Source organism: Pleurodeles waltl, chromosome 10 (assembly GCF_031143425.1).
Source record: "Pleurodeles waltl isolate 20211129_DDA chromosome 10, aPleWal1.hap1.20221129, whole genome shotgun sequence".
Taxonomy (NCBI): Eukaryota; Metazoa; Chordata; class Amphibia; order Caudata; family Salamandridae; genus Pleurodeles; species Pleurodeles waltl.
The window spans coordinates 301,260,885-301,282,689 of record NC_090449.1 but is presented as its reverse complement, the minus strand read 5'-3'; the positions used below and the strand labels follow the sequence as shown (position 1 = coordinate 301,282,689).

Here is a 21,805-nt window from a genome sequence, read left to right as displayed (position 1 = left end):
TTGGGGGGGGGGGGTCGCATATGTGTGTGCCGTAAGCTTCCCTCCTCCCCCCTCCCGTGTGTCGTAGGTGCAGTACTCACTGTTGTCGTCTGCGCCGGAGTTCGTACTCGTGGTAGATGAGAAGGTAGACGAGAGCAGGTAGGATGTTTAATTCGGGTTCCATGCTGTCCTCCTTCCTCGTGGAGTGTTTTGGTGCGCGTTTTCCCGTTCGTAGTCTGTTTCCGCCGTGTTTTTATCGGCGGGGCTCCCGCCCCGGAAAAGGTGGCGGATTGGTGAGTTGTGATAGTGTGGGCGGTACATTGTCTGCCGCCTGCCTGTTGGCGGTGACCGCCACGCTGTTTGTCTGCACCGCCGCGGCGGTCGGAGTGTTAATGTGGCGGGCTGTGTTGGCGGTTCCCGCCAGGGTCAGAATTCCATTTTTTCGACCGCCGGCCTGTTGTCGGGTTGGCCGCCGCTTTATCACCGACCGCCAGGGTTAGAATTACCCCCATAGTTTACCCATTTTATATCGCTGAACCCAAGGGAATGACCAAGAAAGACAAACACAAGAGCCCTTGATTACAGTGCTTGTAAAATAACGATAGAGGCTAACGCTGCTTGCAGATCTCATCTTCAGAGTCACCCTTGTTGACTTTGACTAATCTGGAAACTCAGCATCACTCAAGGGTAAAGAGCAGATTTTTAGCAGGATACATCTTGGTGATAGACAATTCCTAAGCATGTATAATCAAAGTATTGTATAAAAGTGTTAATGTATTGAGCTCTCCTTGAATAAAATCAAAGTAATTGACAGCGGTACAACATTGTTAATACATTTGTGGACTAAACCTGCTGTTTATTTTATTCCAGTTACATGCAGAATGCACCCTAGAAAACACATATTTGGAAAAAACACAGCAACAAACTTCAGATGTTTCAATGCTCTTTATTAAATGTTTTTATAAACTTCCTTTCACAGGATGAAAGGATGTCGTGTCCATTATTAGCTTATCTCTTTCATGTGTTTTGCATGAATGCGTTTCGGGCTATGCTACGACCAATGGAGTGGAGGGGTAGGAGAGGAAGAAACCACAATGGGAAGGCACTTGGAAACTGGTACAGAGACCGAGATTGTGAAGAGTTGTGAAAAAAGCCACTTGAAGGGAGGTCAAAATGTCCCACTGGCCATTTCTGGCCGGGTCCATAATCCTTGGTTACATTCCACCGGATCGTCCAGAAGGGCAGTTTGACCAATGGTTACCAGTGGAATATGGGAATTCTTACCAGTAGTCCAAGCACTGTTAACTGCATTCTGTAGTGAGCATTGCTAACCCAGCCTAGGGGACTTGACTTATCCAGGCAGGGAAAACAAACTAGTACCCAGGTGCAAGACGAGAGGAAACACCTGTGTTTGTGTCAGGGGCCACTGAGGTTTATTCCAAATAGACATTCGCTTTGGAAGCTTGTTTGAGAAAAGCAAAAAAGAATGCAGAACTGGCAAATGTGCTTGCTCGGCCTTCGTCTGTTCTAAAAGTGCATTTGCTACACTTGAAGATGCACAGCAGAAACAGAAATCCTTCGAAGGTAGGTGGGGATCTCTAAATATGGCAGGTGGCCGTTGTAGGGTATTGTTGGTGGCAAAGGCCTCTCTACCAACCTGGTGGGCTGGCAGACTGCCCTACATAAGTCGCACAGAGGTTTGAGATCCCTCTGCCAAGCAGGCTATCTCAGAGAGATACCCTACTTGTAGTCCAGCAAGATGGTCGACACCTCATGTTGTAACAAAGGGTACAAGGGCACCTGGGACAAGCTGTAAAAATGCCACCTACCTTGTACCTAAACAGAATAGAATTCTTATTTCGGGGACTCCAGTGAGCAGTGCCTGCCTTCTGTGGCGGCTTGTGTAATGATATTGCCTCTTTGTTATATGGCCACTGTTATGTGCACGCCAAACGGCCCATTCTTCTATACAGTTACTATGACGGTGTACTGAATATGTTCATACATTTTACATCTAGAAATAGGAAACATTTAAAACACTTTTCTTCCAGATCTCACTTGCTGCTTCCCCTCACAATTCAGAGAGTAAAACCGCAGCTGATTTCCCACCAACCAAGACAGACAATCGTTTACAAAATTCCTCTCTGGTATCAGAAGTGGGATTTGAATAGATTCTCAAATCCTGAGTCAATACTGTGAATCTAGGAAGGTAACATTCCAAAAAAACTCCTAAGTTCCTGCACAGCAGAGGGCACAATCTCAGATTGTGTTTGATTTGCCACCGAACCAGCCCACTCATTGGAGTAACCAATTGGAGATAAATGTGGAAAGGTCTCTTATGCTTGTGATCTACTGTGTATTTCCTTGAAAGATGTGAGGGCCTGTGACGTGTACTCAAGTGATTGTTCTTCTCCAGTGGCTCCTCGTGGTGCAGGTCAGAAGGATATTACATGACAGTGGCACTTCATGAGCGCCAGCGCGCCTGCCTATCTTTTTTTTTAAACTTGAGCCAGGGAAAATTCTGTCGGCTGTCATATTAACTAAACATCAGGTTTGATTTTCTTAAATATTTACCTTAGGCTAATGATTATTATGCCTAATATTTAATGCACAATACCTCTATTGATAACAAAAAAGCAAGATATCTCACTTTTGACAAACGAGCAAACTCAGCGTGGCCGCTCTCGAACTCCTTACAAAATGAGGAAGACTTAAATCTTTATACTGTCTGCCAATCATGTCCTTCTCCGCATGTAACGCAGAACGGGAGTAGAACTTCTCCCGGTCTGTCACATAGCCATCCCCCTCTATCACCACCCATGTTTCCCATTCGATCCCCTACTTGTCTTCAGAGTGTAATGCTTTCACAAAGTGCTTAAATATGGTAAGCGCCTCTCTGTCTGCAATGCGTACCCACTTCTCTGTTCAGGAGCCTACAAAGGGCCACACGAAACCAGGAACAAACTTCCTGAAGGGCACATTTATCGAAACCTCATGGTTTGTAACTGAAGGTCGAGACACAAAAGAATGAGGGTTTGCTCTGGATCTAGGGGCTTTTAAAACTGTAAATAAATTAATGCTACGGGGCGTATTTTCAAGCCCCGTGCGCTGCCCTAGTGTCATTTTTTTTTACCCTAAGGAGGAGTTAAGTAGGCCCCCACCATGCACCATATTTACAAAGTGGCATAATGCATGCATTTTGCCACTTTGTAACCCCTGATGCCACAATATAACTGCACCATGTATAATGTATGCAAGGGGGGCGTTTCCACGCAGAGGCCCAAAAATATGGCACAGTGAAATTTACAAGCTTTCACTTTGCGATTTTTTCCATCATTTTTAACGCCTCCTCAGGGCAGGCATTAAAATGACGCTCCCATAATAACCTATGGGCCTCTAGGCATTAAACTGACGCTCCCATAATAACCTATGGGCTTCTCTGTGTTTTGCTGGACTGGCGCCATAATGTATGGCGCTAATCCAGCAAAGTGCCACAATTGTGTCATAAACTATGACGCTTTTGTGCTAACGTGCGCCGTGGTGCGCTGTATAGTAAACACAGCGCTACCATGGTGACGTTAGGTGGGGTGCGGGTGACGCAAGAAAAGTGGTGCAGCAGGGCTGATGAGACACTTTCTTGGTAATATACCCCTATGTTTTTCATTGTGGAAATACCCGCCCACACATTTAATAAATGAGGGACATTGTTTATACAGGATTATGAATTTCGGTCAATTCCCCCCTCTTAATTCAATGGTTTATAAATTGTCCTGGTTTACCCACCCACGCAGCCATCCATGAGGTCATGAGGAAAATCCTGCAGGGCTCGACCTCCAAAATAGAGGTGGCAGTGTTCCCTGGTGCTAAACTACAAATATTATCTAGGCTTTTAAGGCAGTGAATGAAGGGATCCATTTCTTCCCTCATCTCACCTTCCCCACTCCTAAAGTCTTGCACAATAGCTTGGCACACAGTCACTTTACATTATTATAGAAATAGTTATACAGTTCCATTTCAAATATAAACTAATAGTTGCATTTTGTTTTGTGTTGTTCCCAGTAAAATAGGATAACAAAACAGGTCATTGAGCGGCGTAACAGGGACCGTACACCTTGTCTTCGGAGACGAGTGGATGAAGGAAGCAGGTTCCTCCGTGGCAGCGTGGTAACCATGGTCTGTCCAATTAAAAGGGGACAGGCGCCTCCCAATAGCCACACAGTAAAATGCAGTTCAGTGCAAGTATAGCAAGTTTAGCCATTTTATAGTGTGTGGTGTTCAATCTGCAGCAGGAATCCCCTCTGATTCCCATTTCCTGGTCTTTCTCAACTTCTTTCCGTTTTGCTTTGATAGTTTGTGGTAACTTTTCCATTTCTTCCTTTGACATTTCGTGACTACACAACGAGTTCAAAGGTTTCTGGAGAAGGAAGTGCCTAAAGGCAGGGGAAGATAAACACTTTTTCTTGGCGCAAAGCCTCATGTCTACCTAGCAGGGCTTTTCCTTAACCACACTATACCCTAATGGAGTGACACTTAGTGAGGCAAGTGATATCTATAGATCATTGAGTGCTGTTCTGGTGACTTGGGATGGTGTAGAAGGGGGGAGGGGGGCGTGGTGCCGGTTAATAGGGTCGTTCAGTAGGTTAAGTACCTGCACCAGAGATATATGTGTATGTAGCGTGCCGGATGCAGGGTAGAATCCAGGCGGCTGACTGATTCGATTCTTCCACCTTTCTCAGGTCAGTATAAAGAGTACAATTGAATTGAGTAATACACCATGCATTGTTAAGTACCATGAGAAAATTAAATTTATGGTGTATACTAATTAAATGATAAAATATTACCATCCCAGCTGGATATCATTATGCTCTTTTGATTTGCATTCCTTCTGATGACAGAAAGTGATTCACTTTATTGAAAGAAGCACTCTGCCATTTTAAGTCAGGAAATGTCCCTGGGTTCTAATTACCATTTGGAAAGGAGGCATTTATTACTTGTTGGAATTCACAAAGATTTGCTATCCACCCTGTGCAAAGGCAGCGTCCCATACAGAATGTAAGACACTGAAATCAATTTCTTGAAACCTAAAGGGAACATGTATGTTCCTAATTGAATAAGTAATAGAAAATAAGTACTCATCTTCCAATGAGAATTCTAAAACCTTGCTACATTCCCCCCACCCACATATCATAGCAGCGATTCAGGCACTCTGTTCCTATAAGCTTCAGTTTCCTCTGAAAGTTCTTAGAGTGCAAGATCTTGTTGCAACTCAAGCCCAAAAATGTTTGTCAAGGATCTCAGTGCACCAAGCAGGAATTTGATAGGACACGTAAACCTCCCCATAGACATTCCTAGGAACCTAAACCTCTTGAAAATACCTAGGCGTGATGGCTGGTTCCACATTGGCGTTCTTCGACTGTGGAATGTCTTACACAGCAGAAGAATGTAAACGTTGTGTGTACATTTTCTTCCAGGTGATCACACAGGATCCACATTTATCTATCCATGGATCACATGTAGGATTATTTTCTTTACAGTATTGTATAAAGGGCCCTTTTAAATGTGACTGTCACCAGTTGATTTCTAGTCTAAGTGCAGTAGAGGATTCCTTACTAGTATTTGAATCAAACCCACTCTGTACTTCAATTTCAGTGGATCATGTTTGCATTTTGCCAAGGGTATGAGAGTATGAGGTCAAACTGCAGGACACACTTGAGGCAACTCAGTCACAAATAACTACTATATGACTGAGTATGTGAAGAAATGCTGACATTTTAACCAATATGTGTTTTTGACTCCAATGGGTCAATTCCACTCTGTGCCTAGTCAATATGTGAAAATATCCTTAGTCTACACAAAAGCATATGAAAAAAAATGTGATCCCTTTTAAAGAAATCTGATTTCCTATATGTGGAACAGAAATGGGTATCAATGGCTTGGGGTGTTTCGTGGCCCTTGATATCACCTGGGAGCGACTTGGTCAAGGCCAGCAATAACTAGGTAAGGAAACCCAAAAGGTACATTTTTAACCAATCCCAAGAAAGCTACAAAGAAATCAAGAAAGCCTACACTTGTTAATACAGGATTCTGTGGCAAAAAATAACATGAGAAATATTAGCTTATGAGTTCAAAAAAAGTCAAATTATTATCAAGAGAAATAGTAAATCTGAGCCAAATCCATAGCAGATGGTGCAAAGTGAAGTTGTGTTACTAATTTGCCAGTTCTGATTTAAATAACATTTTGCATCAGTGTTGCATCACTCTTTTTACTAAACCACACAAAGCCCAATTTGAGTCGCTTTCTGTGACTTAGAAAAAAAAAAGTTACACAAGGCAGCACAAAGCACTGCCTTGCTTTACCTTGCATCAGGGAGGTGTTCCATGGGTGGGGCATTGGCATTCCTGTGCATCCACCGATGGAGTTTGATGCAAACCCGGATTTGCTAAGGTCTGTAACCCTAGGTTTGTGCCAAAATGGTTTGCCAACCCAAGGCTGGCGTAAGGAGGGGAAATGTTACTTCCTCTTTGCATGTGTGGCGTAAAGGTACATGCATTGGCGCTAGTTTGCCACAAGTGGGCCAGCGCAAATAAAGAGCAGCAGTGTGCCATACCTTTGTAAATATGGCATATTTCTGCTCTCTCACTTCAAAAGCAACAAGTTCCCTTGCTGTGTTGCATTGCATAAAAGTTGAGTAAATGCGGGCCTTGGCACAGAGATTTTTCGGAGACCATTGATATTCAAGAGATCCATATTTGATAGGGCTGTAAATATCAACTTGCAATTCTTTATTTCTTAGAACCACCCAACTACACTATGGACTTGAACACTATCCCATGTTTAGTAAAAGGATATAGACAACTTATCTGTTTTATACAGAAGTGAGCAACATTTGATTGTACAGCAGCCCTAATCCCCACCTTACTATCCATTTTTTCTGTGCAATCTTCTGCATGTCATCGCCTTTGCCCAAATGTATGGCTTGATTGGGCTCACTTCAGTGGACTTCCCTCAGCAGCGAAGACCAGGTTTTCCAGGTACAATAAAAGGGGCACATGTGAACATAAAAGAGGGACACTGAACAGAAGCCAGGATGGCAGAGATTAGGAAGGCTTAATTGCCTCACATCACCATGTCATGCTTATCTGTTGCTTGCAACTTCGTCGATATATATTTATATTTAACCTGCAACTGATTGTCCTGGAGTTATTGCTGCATTTTTTTTCCTTCAGAAGAGTCTTGTGTTTCTTCTTTCGTGACTGTTTAGGACAAATGACAACGGAGAAATACAGACAATAGAGAAATGTAAAAATCAGTGGAATGTCTGATAATGGTTAACAGCCTCGAAGCGCACACAATCGTGGCTCCGCGTCAGTTCTTTGCGTTCCTTTCTGGAAATGTCACAACCCAGAAAAAAGTTTGTCTTGTGGGAGGGTAGATGGAAACGGAGAATCAGTTCACCAGCGCTGGTTTCAGTAACAGAGAACCTGGAGGGATGAGAACCCAGCCGGGGTGCATTGCATCTGGACTGGACATAGTGCTCATTCCAGTGGAAAGGTCCAGTACTGTGCCAGACAGCATTGAAAGACTTTCGGAGTTGGGTCTCAACCTGGAAATCTCAGTTCTTTCACAGGTCTCACCTTGTCTGCTACTTTTGCCAGCTCTGACCTTTGGCTCTGCTGATGGGCTTTTCTCTGGTTCGGACTTCCCTCCACCACTGGCACCGGCAATCAAAGAGACAAGAGGCAGGCCTAGGCTGCTTGCTGCAAAAGCTGAAGAGAGCAATGAGTTCTTAGCGAGGTTTAGTGGGGTCCCATTGAGAGCGAGCAGAGAACTGGAGAGACCTGCTAAGGCCAAAGAGCTGGCGTTTCCGCACGCTAAAGAACTGAGGTCAAGCGGGGAAGGGCAAAGGGGCATAGGCAGAGAAGCCCCTAGTCCAGCCAGACCATGACCACCAAAGATGGCAGCTGGATTGGGAATGATAATTTGTGCACCGTTCATATAAGGCACGTCAGGCGACAGGGGGTTCTTGGGAGGATGGTGAATCTTCAGCAGCTCCTGCTGCTCATGTGACACAAAGTGGCCATGTGCCTTGATGTGCTTGCGCAGGGAGCTGGGATCTGTGTAACGCTTCTGGCAGCCTGGCATTTTGCAGTAATATGGTTTGTCCACATAGTGAGTACGAGTGTGTTTGAAGCGGTCACTCGAGTTGGAATATCGCTTGTTGCAGCCCTCATAAGGGCAGATGTATGGCTTCTCACCTGAGGAGAGTAGGACAAAACAAATTATTTACAAGCTTTGTATCAGAAAACAAAATGGTTACTTGCACAGAACAGTTTTGCAGCTTGAAGAATTTTATGGATTCTCATGTCATGCATTATTCTGCCATTTAGTGGGTGGTTCTGGAATTGTCTCTAATTTCTCTCTCATTTTTTGTGAGTGTTGTAAGTTGTCAACCATTTTGTGTTATGTCCCTCCTTGCATGACATCAGACGTATGCCCCGGAAGCCCATCAGTGTTGGCATCATCTTCAGATTATTTTTTTGCCCATTGGTGGACCCTCTTGTGTGTAAGGTTTCCTTTTTTCCTATACATACTCCTACCTACCTCTTATGCAATTTACCTCATTTTGAAGAAGCAGGAGTGTTGTATGTGAAACCAGAAAATTCTACAAACTGCAAAACAACTCATACAGGTAAGTAACCATGTTTTGTTTAGCAGCTTGAATCTTTTCTGGACTCACATGCTGTACAGTGAGGGGCATATATAACCACAAGAATCACACACAGCAGCAAGTCACCTTGCTGCGCTGCATGATAGGGAAAGGGCAGGAATGTGCCGTACTTAACAAGTGGAGGGGTGCGTGTTGCACACAGGTTTGTTTTTTGTACAGGAAGGGGCATCTTCCTCTTTCTATATATGCTGCATACATAGGAAGAGGAAGTAATAAGGAGAATCAACGATATTGCTCCTCGTTATGCCTCACCTGGGAAGGCGTAGGATTTTGACACATTCCCAGTTCTACCAGCAATGGTAAATCTGGGAATGTGCCAAAATCAATGGGTGGATGCCTGGGAACACCCACCCTCCACCCATGGAACGACTTCCCAGGGCAGAGTAACGACACACAGCAATTTGTGTCGTGTTGCATACATTTATCACACCAAGCAAGGCCACACAAGGTGGATAGATAAATCTAACTTAAGAGTTGCGTCGCTTTTGCACCCCGTGGCCTGGTGCAAGAGCGACGCAACTCTTAGTTAAATATGACCCTGATTTTGTAACAGTATTCTCATCCCTTTTCAGAAGGGTTTGAAACGAGCATATATTTGTAAACCTGTGACTCAGTACTTTTTGTCCCGTCTGCGCTTACCTCTTAGCTTGAATGTCCACATAATAATGTTTTGTTAAGTTGTGCGCAGAACACAATGGAGACACCATGCCATTGTCATTTATGTACACGTTACCAATGAAAGCAAGTTTTCCTCCCTTTTTCCTCGTCGAGTGTGCCCTTTGATTTTCTCCCAGTGCCACGCCTGCCACCTTATAGCTTGTCTGTATTGTCTGGACTATCCATCTTGCAATAATCTATTTGTTGACAGTCGAACCTTGGTTTGTCATGGCAAAATAAATTAAAATGAGTTTCCTTTCATGGTCGGTTTTGTTCCTGTAGGTAATGCATGACTGGCGTTTTGCAATCCAATGTATGAAGGGCACTTTCTGCTTGTGATTTTGGTTGATGGTTTCATCTTTGTTGTGACTTTCTTTGACATGAAAGTGTAAAATCACCTTTGGGAAAATGTATGGGCCAGTTCACATTTAAATACTGTCTATGCATATCTGCAGGTCAGGGTTTTGCTTTGAAAGAGCCTGCAGCTCACTAACACTCCATAAATACATGATGGAGATAAGACTGTCGTCTTAAGTGTTACGTGCTTGAGCCCTGCGTTATGCATGGGCTCAAAGGGTGTTTTTATGAACGGTGTCACCACAACATTTAGGTACCACATTGGTGTGAGGGATGACCTTGGTTGAGCTATCCTCTTCGATCCCTCTAGGAAACTCTTGGCGACCATTGTATTAAAAAAAACTCCTTCCTCTGATGTCCCTTGTATATCCCATTGTGGTTGATACGTGTACCTTGATTGAGGCATTGGAAACTCTCTTTATCTAGCAGGAGAGGTCCGTGACAATAGTATCTTGTGTACTATTTTGTCCAAGTCCTTTCCCCTTACACTGGTGGATAAACCAGTTCCAATTTACAGTGTGCTACTGCTATACTTCCTTGTGGTAGGCCTTTTGGCCTTCTGTACAACCTACATGCCCTTCCTTAGGAGGAGCCCAAGGGAACCAAACTCTAGGTCTTCAGGAGCCATGCCGCTAGGCTAAGGATGGCTGTTTTCAAGTGGTACGCCTGGCCCTTTTCCACTGTCAGTATGTCTTGATGAGCTGGCGGTTTCACAACCCTGTCATGGGCTATCTCCACCAGGTTGGAGATCCATGCTTGTCTGGTCCATTGGGGACCTATCAGGATTAGAGCCATGGGTGAATGCTTGCATCTCTCTAGCACCAGTGGTATTAATGGGACCAGAAGTAAAGTTCTCTGGATACGAAACTTCAATGTTTTGTGTTCTTTTGAGTTGTGAAGAAACATATGTGTGATTGCCCCACTCCCTAAAGATTCTTTCCACTATTTGCTGTTTCAATTCCTACTCGTGCAAGACATTTGCCTGTCTGCCTGGCTTGCCCACTTCTGTTTTCTGCACTCCCTGTAGGTGTATTGCCACTAATGTTAAGTTTTTCTGAATTGCCCATGTCCATATGTGTTGTGCTAGTTTGAAAGCATATGTGACCATGTCCCTCCCTATTTGTTGAGGTGGAACATAGTGGGTGTTTTGTTGGATTTGAACTGTTGATGTTGAGTTTTTCCATATTGGCGCCCCACACTATGTGGAATGCTTCCATTGTCATTGTTATGGAGGGAGCTGGGTGTTTGGAAAGTCTGTCCACTGTGATGATGTTTGTGTTCCACCACAGTAACTTATTATGTACTTTCTTTGTTACAATCACTGGTCCTCCCAACTCCCAGTTGCCTGTAGACACTGCTGCTACAGCCGGTCCTGTACACTGGTCTTATGTGAAAACTCACATGGCGGAGATGGGGTATGTTCTAACATGCCAATTGGCTTCTCCACTGCACTCGCAGGTAGACCCTTCTGGTAAGGGTGAGCCTGGTGGGTCAGTGCTTTGATCCTCTTTGACTCTTGAAAGGCTTTGGCTTCACTGGCATACAGCAACGCCTCCAGAACCGTCTTCACCCTGTCCGGGACTGGGGGAAAGTTCCTTAGATACATGGAAAAAAGCAGCCTGTGAAGTGTATTTGTCACTGTATCTTTGTTGCTCTGGCACTGTCTGACTTGCCTTTAACAGCCGGTCATGCAAGTATGGGTATACGTAGATTCTCCGCCTCCTCAGGTGCACTGGCTCTACAGTGAGGCATGTAGTGAAAATACTTGGACGGATTTTATCCCAAAGGGCAGTACTACAAACTGGTAATGTATGTTGGATAGGAACCGCAGGAAGTTTTGTGTTTGCACTTCATCAGCACATGCAGGTTTTCATCTTTGTGGTCTATGGTTGCCATAGTCACCTTTTTGTAGACGGTCACTGACCTCCAGTAGTGTCAGCTGTCTCTTGGCTGTGTCAGCTGCATCTATTGCTCACTTCAGGCAAGTATTGGTAATGGTTTTGCCTTCCCGAATTACAATATTTGCCCTCATTTGTACAGCTTTGGGAGGTGGTGCATCAATGGTTCCATCTCCCTCAGATGTTGACAATCATAGCTACTGAAAAGCACGCTTAAGTTGGTGATGCCCCATTAGGGTGCCACTGACCCTTCCACCTTGTAGCCCATCATTTACAGACTTTTACTTTCTATGTCAGGTGGTGGTCACATAGCAGTCAGTATAGTATGTTATCTCTTTTGCATGCTGTGGTGACTATAATGGAGTCAGTCATGGTATTGCTCTTGATGTACATGGGGTGTTGGGAAGAGTGCATATATTATTTCTCCAGCCTGGGTCTCACTGCCTTGGCTGTAGCTGGCTCCCTGAAAACCTCTCAACCCAGATCCATATACACTGGCTAGCAGTGTGAAGAACTGGGTCTTCCTTTGTGACGGTAGCAGCGTCCCCAGAAGGAAAAAAATGAACTGGTCCTCCTCCAAGTGCACTCCATACATGCCTGTTGCCCTTTTGTCTAGGATGTTTAACACTGCCATATCGTCGGGTGGGGGAGGATTTTGAGGGGTAATGGTCAACTCCTTTTGCAGGGGAATCAGTGTCCAGGTCCTGCCAACCCTCCTCTGTTGTTTCTAGTACTTGAAATGGCTCTTGCCAAAGTGACCCTCTTCTGTTCCCCTTTCATATTTGCAAATGTCCTCTTTTTGTTTCTCTTAGGGCTCTGGTGTTTTTAGAGGCTATAACTCTATGGGTTCTTCCTCCTGAGCTTTCTCCCTTTGAGATTTCAGAGAGATTCAAAATGCTTTAAAGGAGTTGTCGAGCTTCTTCCTGATTATGAGGGTCTCCATTTCGGCCCCGCAGAGTTTCTTTCTTTCGATGTTGAGGGCTTTTTGGTTTGCTTTGAGTGCCAAAGCCTTCTTTTTTAGTGTCAAAGCCACCTTCTCCTGAGAATACTTATCCTTCTCATGCACTCTTGATCACTATTCAGAGTCAAATATCGTTCTGAGGGGTTACTGCCAACAGTGTCTTTTGATTTGGACCTGTTGTGATCTTTATACTTTTGCTTCCCCTCAGTCACCAATGTTTAAATGTCGGCATAGCATTCGAGGACCTAGAGTCCAAGCATTTTAGCTGTGTCCTACTGCACCCCTGCGATGTTACCAGGCCCTTTCTTGTATCGCTCTCCTTAAAAACCATCTTCGGCATCTTCTGCTCAACTTTGATGACCTACTCAGCATCTCAGTTTTCTTCATCACTGAAGAGACCCAGGTATTTGACCAAGACGTGCTTGTGCTGGGACTGAGCTTCTCTCTTGACTTCTGGGTCTTGGGTTTAAATCAGGCACACACCGAGCACTCGTCCCAGCTGTGATCCCTCAGCAGACAAAGGTTTCACAACTCATGGGAGTCCTTCTGGGCAAACTAGTGGTGCCACTTCATGCAGACTCTAAAGGGTGTATGCTCCATATCCATTGTTCATTCTCTGACCCACTTGGATGACGTCCTTGTGTGAAAAAACTTCCAACTTCAGTGTTCTTTGGTGCTTTCCCTGCCACCCTCAACTTTTGTCAATGGTTATGTTGTTTTTTTCTTATTCTCCGGTGTTTTGTTCAGTGCCTTTCTTGAAAAGCTGTCCTCTTTGGCTCCGGAGCTATCAGCGACTCTTGCAGACCCAATGGTAGAAAAAAAAATTGAAGATGGCGATCATGCCGAGGGGCTTCAGGGGCGTACATCTAATGTCATGCAAGGAGGAGCACAGCACTAAATGGTTGATGACCCATTAGCAAAAAAAGAAATAAAAGACAGAGAAGGATTCAAAGAAGCAATTTCTGACCACACCACTAGAAGGTGGAATAATGCACAGCATGTTAATGAATCCAGAGAAGATTCATGTTGCAAAAGTAAATTACTCATTACAAAGCTTTCCAAGTGAATGATCAGTAGGAGGAAATGTGTGTTTTGTAGCAGCACTGGCTGGCCTCTGTAATGCAAAGAATGGATGGGGTAGGCGGTGATGTTAAAGTATCTGGGTGCACATAGGAGGCTGTGGTTAGTGGATGTGAGAATGGTTTGAAGGATGTAAGAGGCTTTATATGGGCATTTGGGTGTTTGTAGGCTATGGTTGGTATATGTGGGAGCTATTTGGTCGGAGTAGGAAGCACTAGCTGACAGGTTTGAAAGGGGCTTTAGGAGGATGGGGCTCTGGGGTGGGTGCGAGAGGTAATGGATTGCATGTGTGAGAGAGCTGGCTAGGCATAGGAGTCACTGGCTGGTCTGTGTGACTGAATTTTGGATATGTAGATGTAAAATAAACTTGATCGCTGTTGAAGACACAGGGTGGTTACAGGAGGTGGTGACTATCTGCTGTGGAAACAGCCTCTTAATAGGTTTAGGTGTTTTAGGTGGCAATGACTTACATCTATAGGGGGTTAGGTTGTTTTACAAGGGTATACAGCTACCTGTAAGGGAGAACTATGGAAAGTAGTAGGTGGATGTAGGTGGCTAAGGTGCATCAGAGCAACATTTTAGATATGGAAAACCATGCCTATTTTGTGTGAGAGTGGTGTGGTGGCTGTAGACAGCATTGGGTAAGACTATAAAGCAATGGATTCATTCAGGCAGCAGTGGCTGATCTATGCAAGTACAGTTGAAGGCAGTGGCTAGTTTGTGTCAGGAGTACATGTGGGAGTATGAGGCTGTAACTGCCATTTTGTGACAGAAGCTGTGTCTGATTAAGATGCAATGGTTAGTCTGTGTGAGTGTGGATGGGTGGATGCCAGAGGCAATGGTTCACATGAGTGAGAATGGTTCAGGGCATGTAGGAGGCATTACATTTATACTGGGATTAAAGGATGGGTTTAGAAGACAGAGGCTGAATGGCATAAACATTTGGATGAGTATATGAGGCACTCTACATGCACAGAGCGAAGTGGCTGGCCTATGTGAAGAATGTTGGTGTAGGAGGTAGTAGATCATCTGTGGGAAGAGAGGGATAGAGGCATGATGAACTGGGTGGGTACTGTGGGCAGTGGCTGGTCTGTGTACAGCTATTCGGTCAGTATAGAAGTCTTTAGGTGGGCAGATCTAGATGAGAGGTGCTGGGTGAAGGGACGAAGCAGCTGCTAATCCCTTCAAGAACATTTGGGTAACCCAACATAGACAGGCTTCAGCCTATCCCTGACCGGGTCATACTTCTTCTCCATTCCTTCTACCCAGTTAGATCTGCTAGATGCACCAATAACGTCTGGGGAGCAAGGGGGGAGTGGTGTCCCCCTCATATTAGGAACACCCTCGAATGTTGACAGTCTACGTTATTGCCCAGAGGCACTAGCCTCCTCCTCTCCAACACAATCCTTGGCTACAAACAAGACTAACTTGTGCCAAATGTGTAAGAGCGGCACATTCAGAATAATGAATCCACCACAGGCGAATGATACTTGTAGGAGTTAGGGACGATCATAACCGTTCAGGACATGTGACACTGTTGAGGAGACTCAAATAGGAAGGCCTGAGGCAAAAGCCGTGGGCGCCATCCTCTTATTATGCCCTTTCCCTCGCGTACCTCTCTCGCTCTGTAGCATCCCTCCCTTCCGACCCCACCATCGTATCTATGGCAGATGTACCTTGCGCATTTAGTTTACTTATGATTGGGCCAGAACTGGAGTGACGGGCCTTAGGCCACCGCTTCATGTCATTCTCCTATTGACCCTTATGGTGCAAACGTTGAACGTCAGAGTTCCTAATGTTTCTCCATGTATTTGTACACAAGCAAATTGCTTTAAATGCCAACAGTATGTTGGCTTGTTTGTTATAACATACAATAAACACATTTTGCCAAAAAAATGAAAACTTGGTTAAGTGTTGGGTGGGCACTTGGGGGATATAGGAGGCAGGGTCCTGCCTGTGTGAGAGCTGCTGTCTGGTTGGTGTAGAACACACTTGGTGGTGTAGGAGGCACAGTTGTTCCTGTGATGATCTGCCTGGTTGGTGTAGAAGACCCTCTGTAGTAAAGTAGTGTAGCTAGCCTATGTAAGACCTGTTGTTTGAGAGACAGAGGAGGGGACTGGGGTGGCTGTAATTGTCAGCTGGTGGTAACTTACCAGTGTGAGAACGGTTGTGGATCTTCAGGTTTTCCAGCCTGGAGAAGCTCTTGTTGCATGTTGGACAGCGGTGCGGCTTCTCATTGGTGTGCGTCCGTATATGGATTAGCATTTTGTACCTGCAGCAAGAAATACAGTATATCTGCTCAATATAAACTCATGAAATTCCTCTCAGTTTATTTACTGTAGACTAACCAGCCTCAAGCGGTCACCCTAACCCCTTATGGTCATTCCATGAGGATACTTCTATATGTATTCTTGAACAACAGATGCTACATATATAAGCCAGCGGTATCACAGACTATTCATAGCATTAAGGCTTCACCTGTCCATTAGACAAATATGTGGAGGTGTAGGATCCTTTGCATAAGAGTGATACTACCATCTAACTCATCATAGTGCTTCTGATGAGAATTACTGCACCTCAGCTAATACTGCCACAGTAGCATCTTTGATTGGGCAGATTTCCTCTCCTCTTCCATGTAGACAGATGCCAGAATATTGACATGCTGTGATTCGTTCAGAAAATACAGTAACACACAAAAGACCTCACCACCACCCGTCTCCCCACTCACTTATGCACATAAGAATAATGCGTGCAGCCCACGACACTCCCAATGACATCCATACCACTAGCACCTACACTTAACCCAATGCAACAGATAGTGGACCCAGGCCTCAGTTATGATTGTAAGTAAGAAAATGACAAAAAAAATGTCATCATTCACATCTTGTCCTAAAGAAAAAGTTACTAACCTTCGTTAACAAATTATATGGTAGAGACATATTTCAGTTGCAGATTCCTTAGAATTTCCCCGAGGCGTCAGACGGGATCCAGAGATTTTTCTTCAGGCAGTACCTTTGCGCACCATCAGGTGGCATCTGTCAACTCTGCGTCCATAGTAGGCATCGTGGACATATACAGGCCCGGCGCGCTGATGTCACTTTCTTTTCACAGCTTTCCACAAGAAAAGCACGGAACCATGAAGAACACGGAGACTGGTGCGCCAGAACTAGGGCCCTGAAAGGGAGTCCCTGTCTCTCGAAAACAGTTTGCAGAGCGGAGAAAATGGGTGGGTTGGTAAGAAATCTTCAACTAGAATATGTCTCTTAACTTGTTGATCTTATAGAGACTTCTAGTTGCAGATTCCTTACATTAGAATAGATACGCAAGCAATACTGTCCCCGGAGGTGGGTATGCGAACCAAGATCATACTAAGAAGTCCTGCAGGACTGTCTCTGCAGACCGGACTGTCCAGGCAGTTGTGATTAGTGAACATGTGCAAGGATGCCCACTTTGTTGCCTGGCAGATCTCCAGGACTGGAACTCAGCTTGCTAACGCAGTGGTTGCTGCAGTTGCTCTAGCAAAGTGAGCATGCAAACCTTCAGGGGGCTGCTTCTTAGCCTAAACTAGCACATTTTGATGCAGAGAACCACTCATCTAGAGATGGTCCTTTTTTGCAGCGCCCGACTTTTCTTCGCACCCACATAACCAACAAAGAGTTGATCATCCACCAAGAAGTCTTCAGTATGATTAAAGTAGAACGCCTACGCACTTTTTGGATCCAGATGGTGGAATCTCTCCTCTTCAAGAAAGGTATGTGGGGGTGCGTTAAAAGTAGGCAAGGTGATAGATTGGCCTACATGAAAGAGTGTGGCCACTTTAGGGAGGAAAGAGGCCCTGGTAAGAAGCGCCATTTTGGCAGGATGAACAGAGATAAAGGATGGTTTCAAAGAAAAAGCTTGCAGCTCACTCACACTACAAGCAGAGGTGATGGCTACAATAAAAGCTGTCTTTAAAGTGAGAAGCTGAAGAGGACAATTATGAAGGGGCTTAAAAGGAGCACACATCAGGTAAGTGAGTACTAAGTTCAAATCCCACTCGGCATTATGAACGAGGTAAGTGGAAACATGTGGGTAAGACCCTTGAGGGACCTCCCTACAATGGGAGATTTAAATAAGGAGGTTGATATGGTAGTCTGAGGAAAGCAGAGATGGTAGACAGATAACCTTTTAAAGTGCCCACAGCAGAGCCCTGCTGGGCAAGAAAGAGTACAAACAAAAACATCTCAGACAGAGGTGCAGAAAGGTGATCAAAAGGGATCAACAGACTTGCTAGTACACCACACCACTAATTTATTCCAACGAAAGGCGTATCCCGTTTTGGTGGAGGGACACCTGGCTGGCAAGATAACATCACAGAATTCAGGTGGAAGGTCGAAAGCTGTCAACTGCCACCGCTCACTCTCCATGCCAGAAGGTGGAGACTGGACAAGTTAGGGTGGAGAACCTTACCCTGCTGCTGCGTCAGAAGATCCTCCCAAACAGGGAATCTGAGTGGAGAATCGATGGCCATGCTTAGAAGCTCGGGATACCATACTCTTCATGCCCACTCCGGAGCCAGTAGGATTACTTAGGCCGGTCGTTCTTGATCTTCTTAAGAACTCTGGACAGAATGGTATAAGTGGAAAGGCGTAAAGAGGCATGAGTTCCACTCAAGATTAAAAGCTTCACCCAGCGAGTGCCGCCTTGGAAACTCCAGCGTGCAAGTAGCTGACATTGCGCGTTCTCTGCGGAGGCAAAGAGATCTAACCAAGACTTTCCCCATTGCGGAAAGGGACCTTGCGCCAGCTCTGGATGGACACGTCATTCGTAACCGATCATGTATTGATGGCTGAGTTCGTTTACTCTGAGGTTCAAAGAGCGCACCAGATGTTGAACCACCAGGGATATGCCCTGATGTTCCAGCCATGTCCAGAGGCGCTGAGCCTCCTGACAAAGGGTCCACGACCCCACTCCGGCCTGCTTGTTGCAGTACCATATGGCAATAGTGTTGTCCATGAACACCTACACCACTTTCCCTCTGAGAGAGGGAAGGAAAGCTTTAAATGCAAGCTTGATCGCCCTGAGCTCCAAAAGACTGATGTGGAACCCGGACTCTGCTGGTGACCAGACACCTCTGACCTCCGCCTCCCCCATGTGGCCGCACCATCCCAGGAGTGACGCATCTGTTACTACTGTCAGATTTGGTTGGGGAAGGGAGAGGGATCTGCTGTTGACCCCATTTCAGTTTGAAAGCCACCACTGCAGATATTGTGCAGATCCCTCAGATCTAAACAATGTTGGAGAGATTCCCCTGATGCTGCACCCACTGGAACTTCAGGTCACACTGCAGAGCCTGCGTGTGACCAGCAGGAGGCCATGAGGCCCAGCAGCCTCAGAGTCATTCTCACTGAAACCCAGGACAGATGCGAAACATCGGTATCACAGCCTGAACATCCTGGACTTGCCGCTCAGGAGGACAGGCCCGAAACTGCACTGTGTCCAGAATAGCTCAAATGAAAGGGAGTATCTGAGAGTGAGTCAGGTGTGACTTCATCATGTTTCTAGTGAACCCCCGCGAATGCAGGAGGTTCGCTGAAGACTGGAGGTGGGAGACGACAGCCTGGGCGAGCCCACCTTCAACATCCAGTCATCGTGGTAGTAGAAGACTGAAACCCCTAGCAGCGCAGATGAGCTGTGACCACTGCCATCACTTATGTGAACACCTGAGGGGTTCTGGTAAGGCCAAAGGGAAGCACGGTAAACTGAAAGTGCTTGTGACCTACCACAAACTGCAAGTAATGTTGGTGGGCAGGCAGGATGGCAATATGAAAGTAGATGTCCTGAGAGTCCAACGCTACCATCCAGTCTCCAGGTTCCAGGGCTGATAGGACCTGAGCCAGAATGAGCATTTTGAACTTTTCCTTTCTGAGGAAGAGATTGAGGGACTGGAGGTCTAGGATAAGGCGGGGGCCTTTGTCCTTCTTGGGCACCAGAAAGTAGCGGGAATAACAGCCATGACCTACTTCTGGCACAGGTACCCTCTCTGTGCCTCCCCTGGTCAAGAGAGCCATAACTTCCTCGCTGAGAAGTGCCAAGTGATCCTCCGTCATCTGTTCGTAGGATGGTGGCATGGGCGGAGGAGTAGTCTCGAAGGGGAGGGAGTAGTCACTTCGGATAATTTGCTAAACCCACCTGTCTGTCGTGATGGATTCCCAGTGTGGCAGGTGATGGTGAATCCTGCCTCCAACTGGTCCATGATGGAGCGATGGACTAGGGAGGCTTGGAGGCTGCAGCGGAGGGTGTGGTGGACTGGGCTGACCACTGGCACCCTGATCCCTGGGGATGTTGGATCCCACCTCTGCAGTTATGCAAAGGTTGGGCAGCATGTTCGGCATGGTGACTGTAGGGAAATGGACGCAGTTGGGCACCCCTTCCATAGCCACGAAAGGGGCAAAAAGCAAACTGAGGGGAGTGAGGAGCAGCATTGAGGCTAAGGGACCGAGCCGTACCTCAGGACTCCTTAAAGTGCTTGAACGCTGAGTTCGCTTTGTCTCTGAAGAGATGGATGCCATCGAAGGACATGTCCATAAGTGATTGCTGGACATCCCTCAAAAAGCCAGATGTCCTCAACCAAGCGTGGCGCCTCATGGCCACTGTCGACGCAAGCGATCTGCCTAGTGAGTGGGTCGTGTCCAGTCCACAAAGGATCTTGAACTTGGTCGTCCCTGCAAGCTTGTAGCCCACCTGCATACATTTCCAGGTTCTCACTGTATATTAATTTTATAAAATCTTAGTCACTGTCTAGGGATTATAGTTTATCAGCACTTCTGCAAGTATTATTTCAAAAGCTGGGAACTCTCAGCTTGCCTGTGCCTGGCATTACTACAAACCCTATTAAACCCAATAGCCAAAGTTCATAACTTTCCATACGCTTGCCAGGTATTGCTTCATAGGCTTTAATCTGATGTCCAGTCGCCAGCGCTAAAAGCTAAATCCTTCCCAGGCAGCACTAAATAAAAGGCTAAGACTCCCCTTCAGAAGCCTAAATCCCCTCACCTGGCATTGAAACCTCTGCCGCGGCGGGCACATCCCTCCCAGTGGCAGCAGTACCCGGCATCCTTTTCAGGCTTCACGTGGAAGTCGTTGACGTGGTCAACCAGGTCCTGGAGCAGATCAAATAGTTGGTTACACTGCATGGGGAGACAGAAAGTGACAGGTCATCAAATAAACAAGGCCCTTGGTGAGCTATGTGTGGTTGTATGTGAAATCATACACTGGGAAAGCAGTCTGCAAAAATGTCGACCCAAAATGTCCGAGTATCAAAATATCTACCAAACTTAAATTTCTCCCTGAAAATCTATTAACTCTTTTAAATTCCTAAATGTGATCACAACTCACGGCTGTGACGTTGGGCGTATTCAATAGTATACCTAGCAGTGCTTGAGTGCCAGCGTGGGTGCATGTCGAAATTGTAGTAATGGAGATAATTATGAATGGTAGATATTTTGGAAGCTAATTCTGAGTTTGTTTTTGCAGTACATGTTTTCACATGCTTTAACTCGGTGGAGGCACAAGAAGCTAGAATATATATCATTCACCCACTAGCTGACTGAAACCACATAAGGAGAGAAGTAAACAGAGGGGGCCAAAAGTTAACGGCTGAATGGAAAAGGAAAAAGCGCGCTGTATAAAAATTTATCTTGTAAAGGAAGAGTAAGGGGACGGCAGGATGAGATGCACAAAAAAAGAAACAAGCCCGGATAAGGAAGCACTGTAGAAAGATTAATGTGGAGAAGACAGGTGAGGTCACAGGCGAAAACGAGAGCGTGAAGCAAAAAGGCATGAACGAGAAACTAAATAAAAAGTGCTTAAAGAAAACAGAAAGGGGTCGTATAAGGAGGGAAACATATACCGCGTGGAATTTCAGTACATTTACACCCACGTCTTTAGAGCTGCTTGTGTAACCAACACTTGGTACCTCTCGCCACCTAGTGGCACTATAAAATAAAGCTTTGTAAGGAACTTGACTTTAAGTATAAAGACGGGATGCATACAGTCAATATTCAATCCGAGACACAGAAAGTAACCCACATTCCCAAATCGTAGCTCGAGTCTTCTTGCAACAAAGTTTTGGAATAACTTTGGTGTCACTCTTCACTAGTTTT

General features: G+C 45.5%; 1 protein-coding gene across 1 annotated transcript in view; it reads right to left on the bottom strand.

The window, feature by feature from the left end:
* Nucleotides 1-909: 909 nt before the first annotated feature.
* The window catches only part of GLIS2 (GLIS family zinc finger 2), a 217,561-nt gene continuing 196,665 nt past the window's right edge, over nt 910-21,805 (bottom strand). The window contains exons 5-7 of the mRNA XM_069210464.1: nt 20,697-20,830; nt 15,815-15,933; nt 910-8,235 (exon numbers count right to left, since the gene is read on the bottom strand). Of these exons, the coding sequence (XP_069066565.1) occupies nt 7,427-8,235; nt 15,815-15,933; nt 20,697-20,830 (1,062 nt within the window). The 3' untranslated portion in view covers nt 910-7,426. The remainder of the gene's footprint in view (nt 8,236-15,814; nt 15,934-20,696; nt 20,831-21,805) is intronic.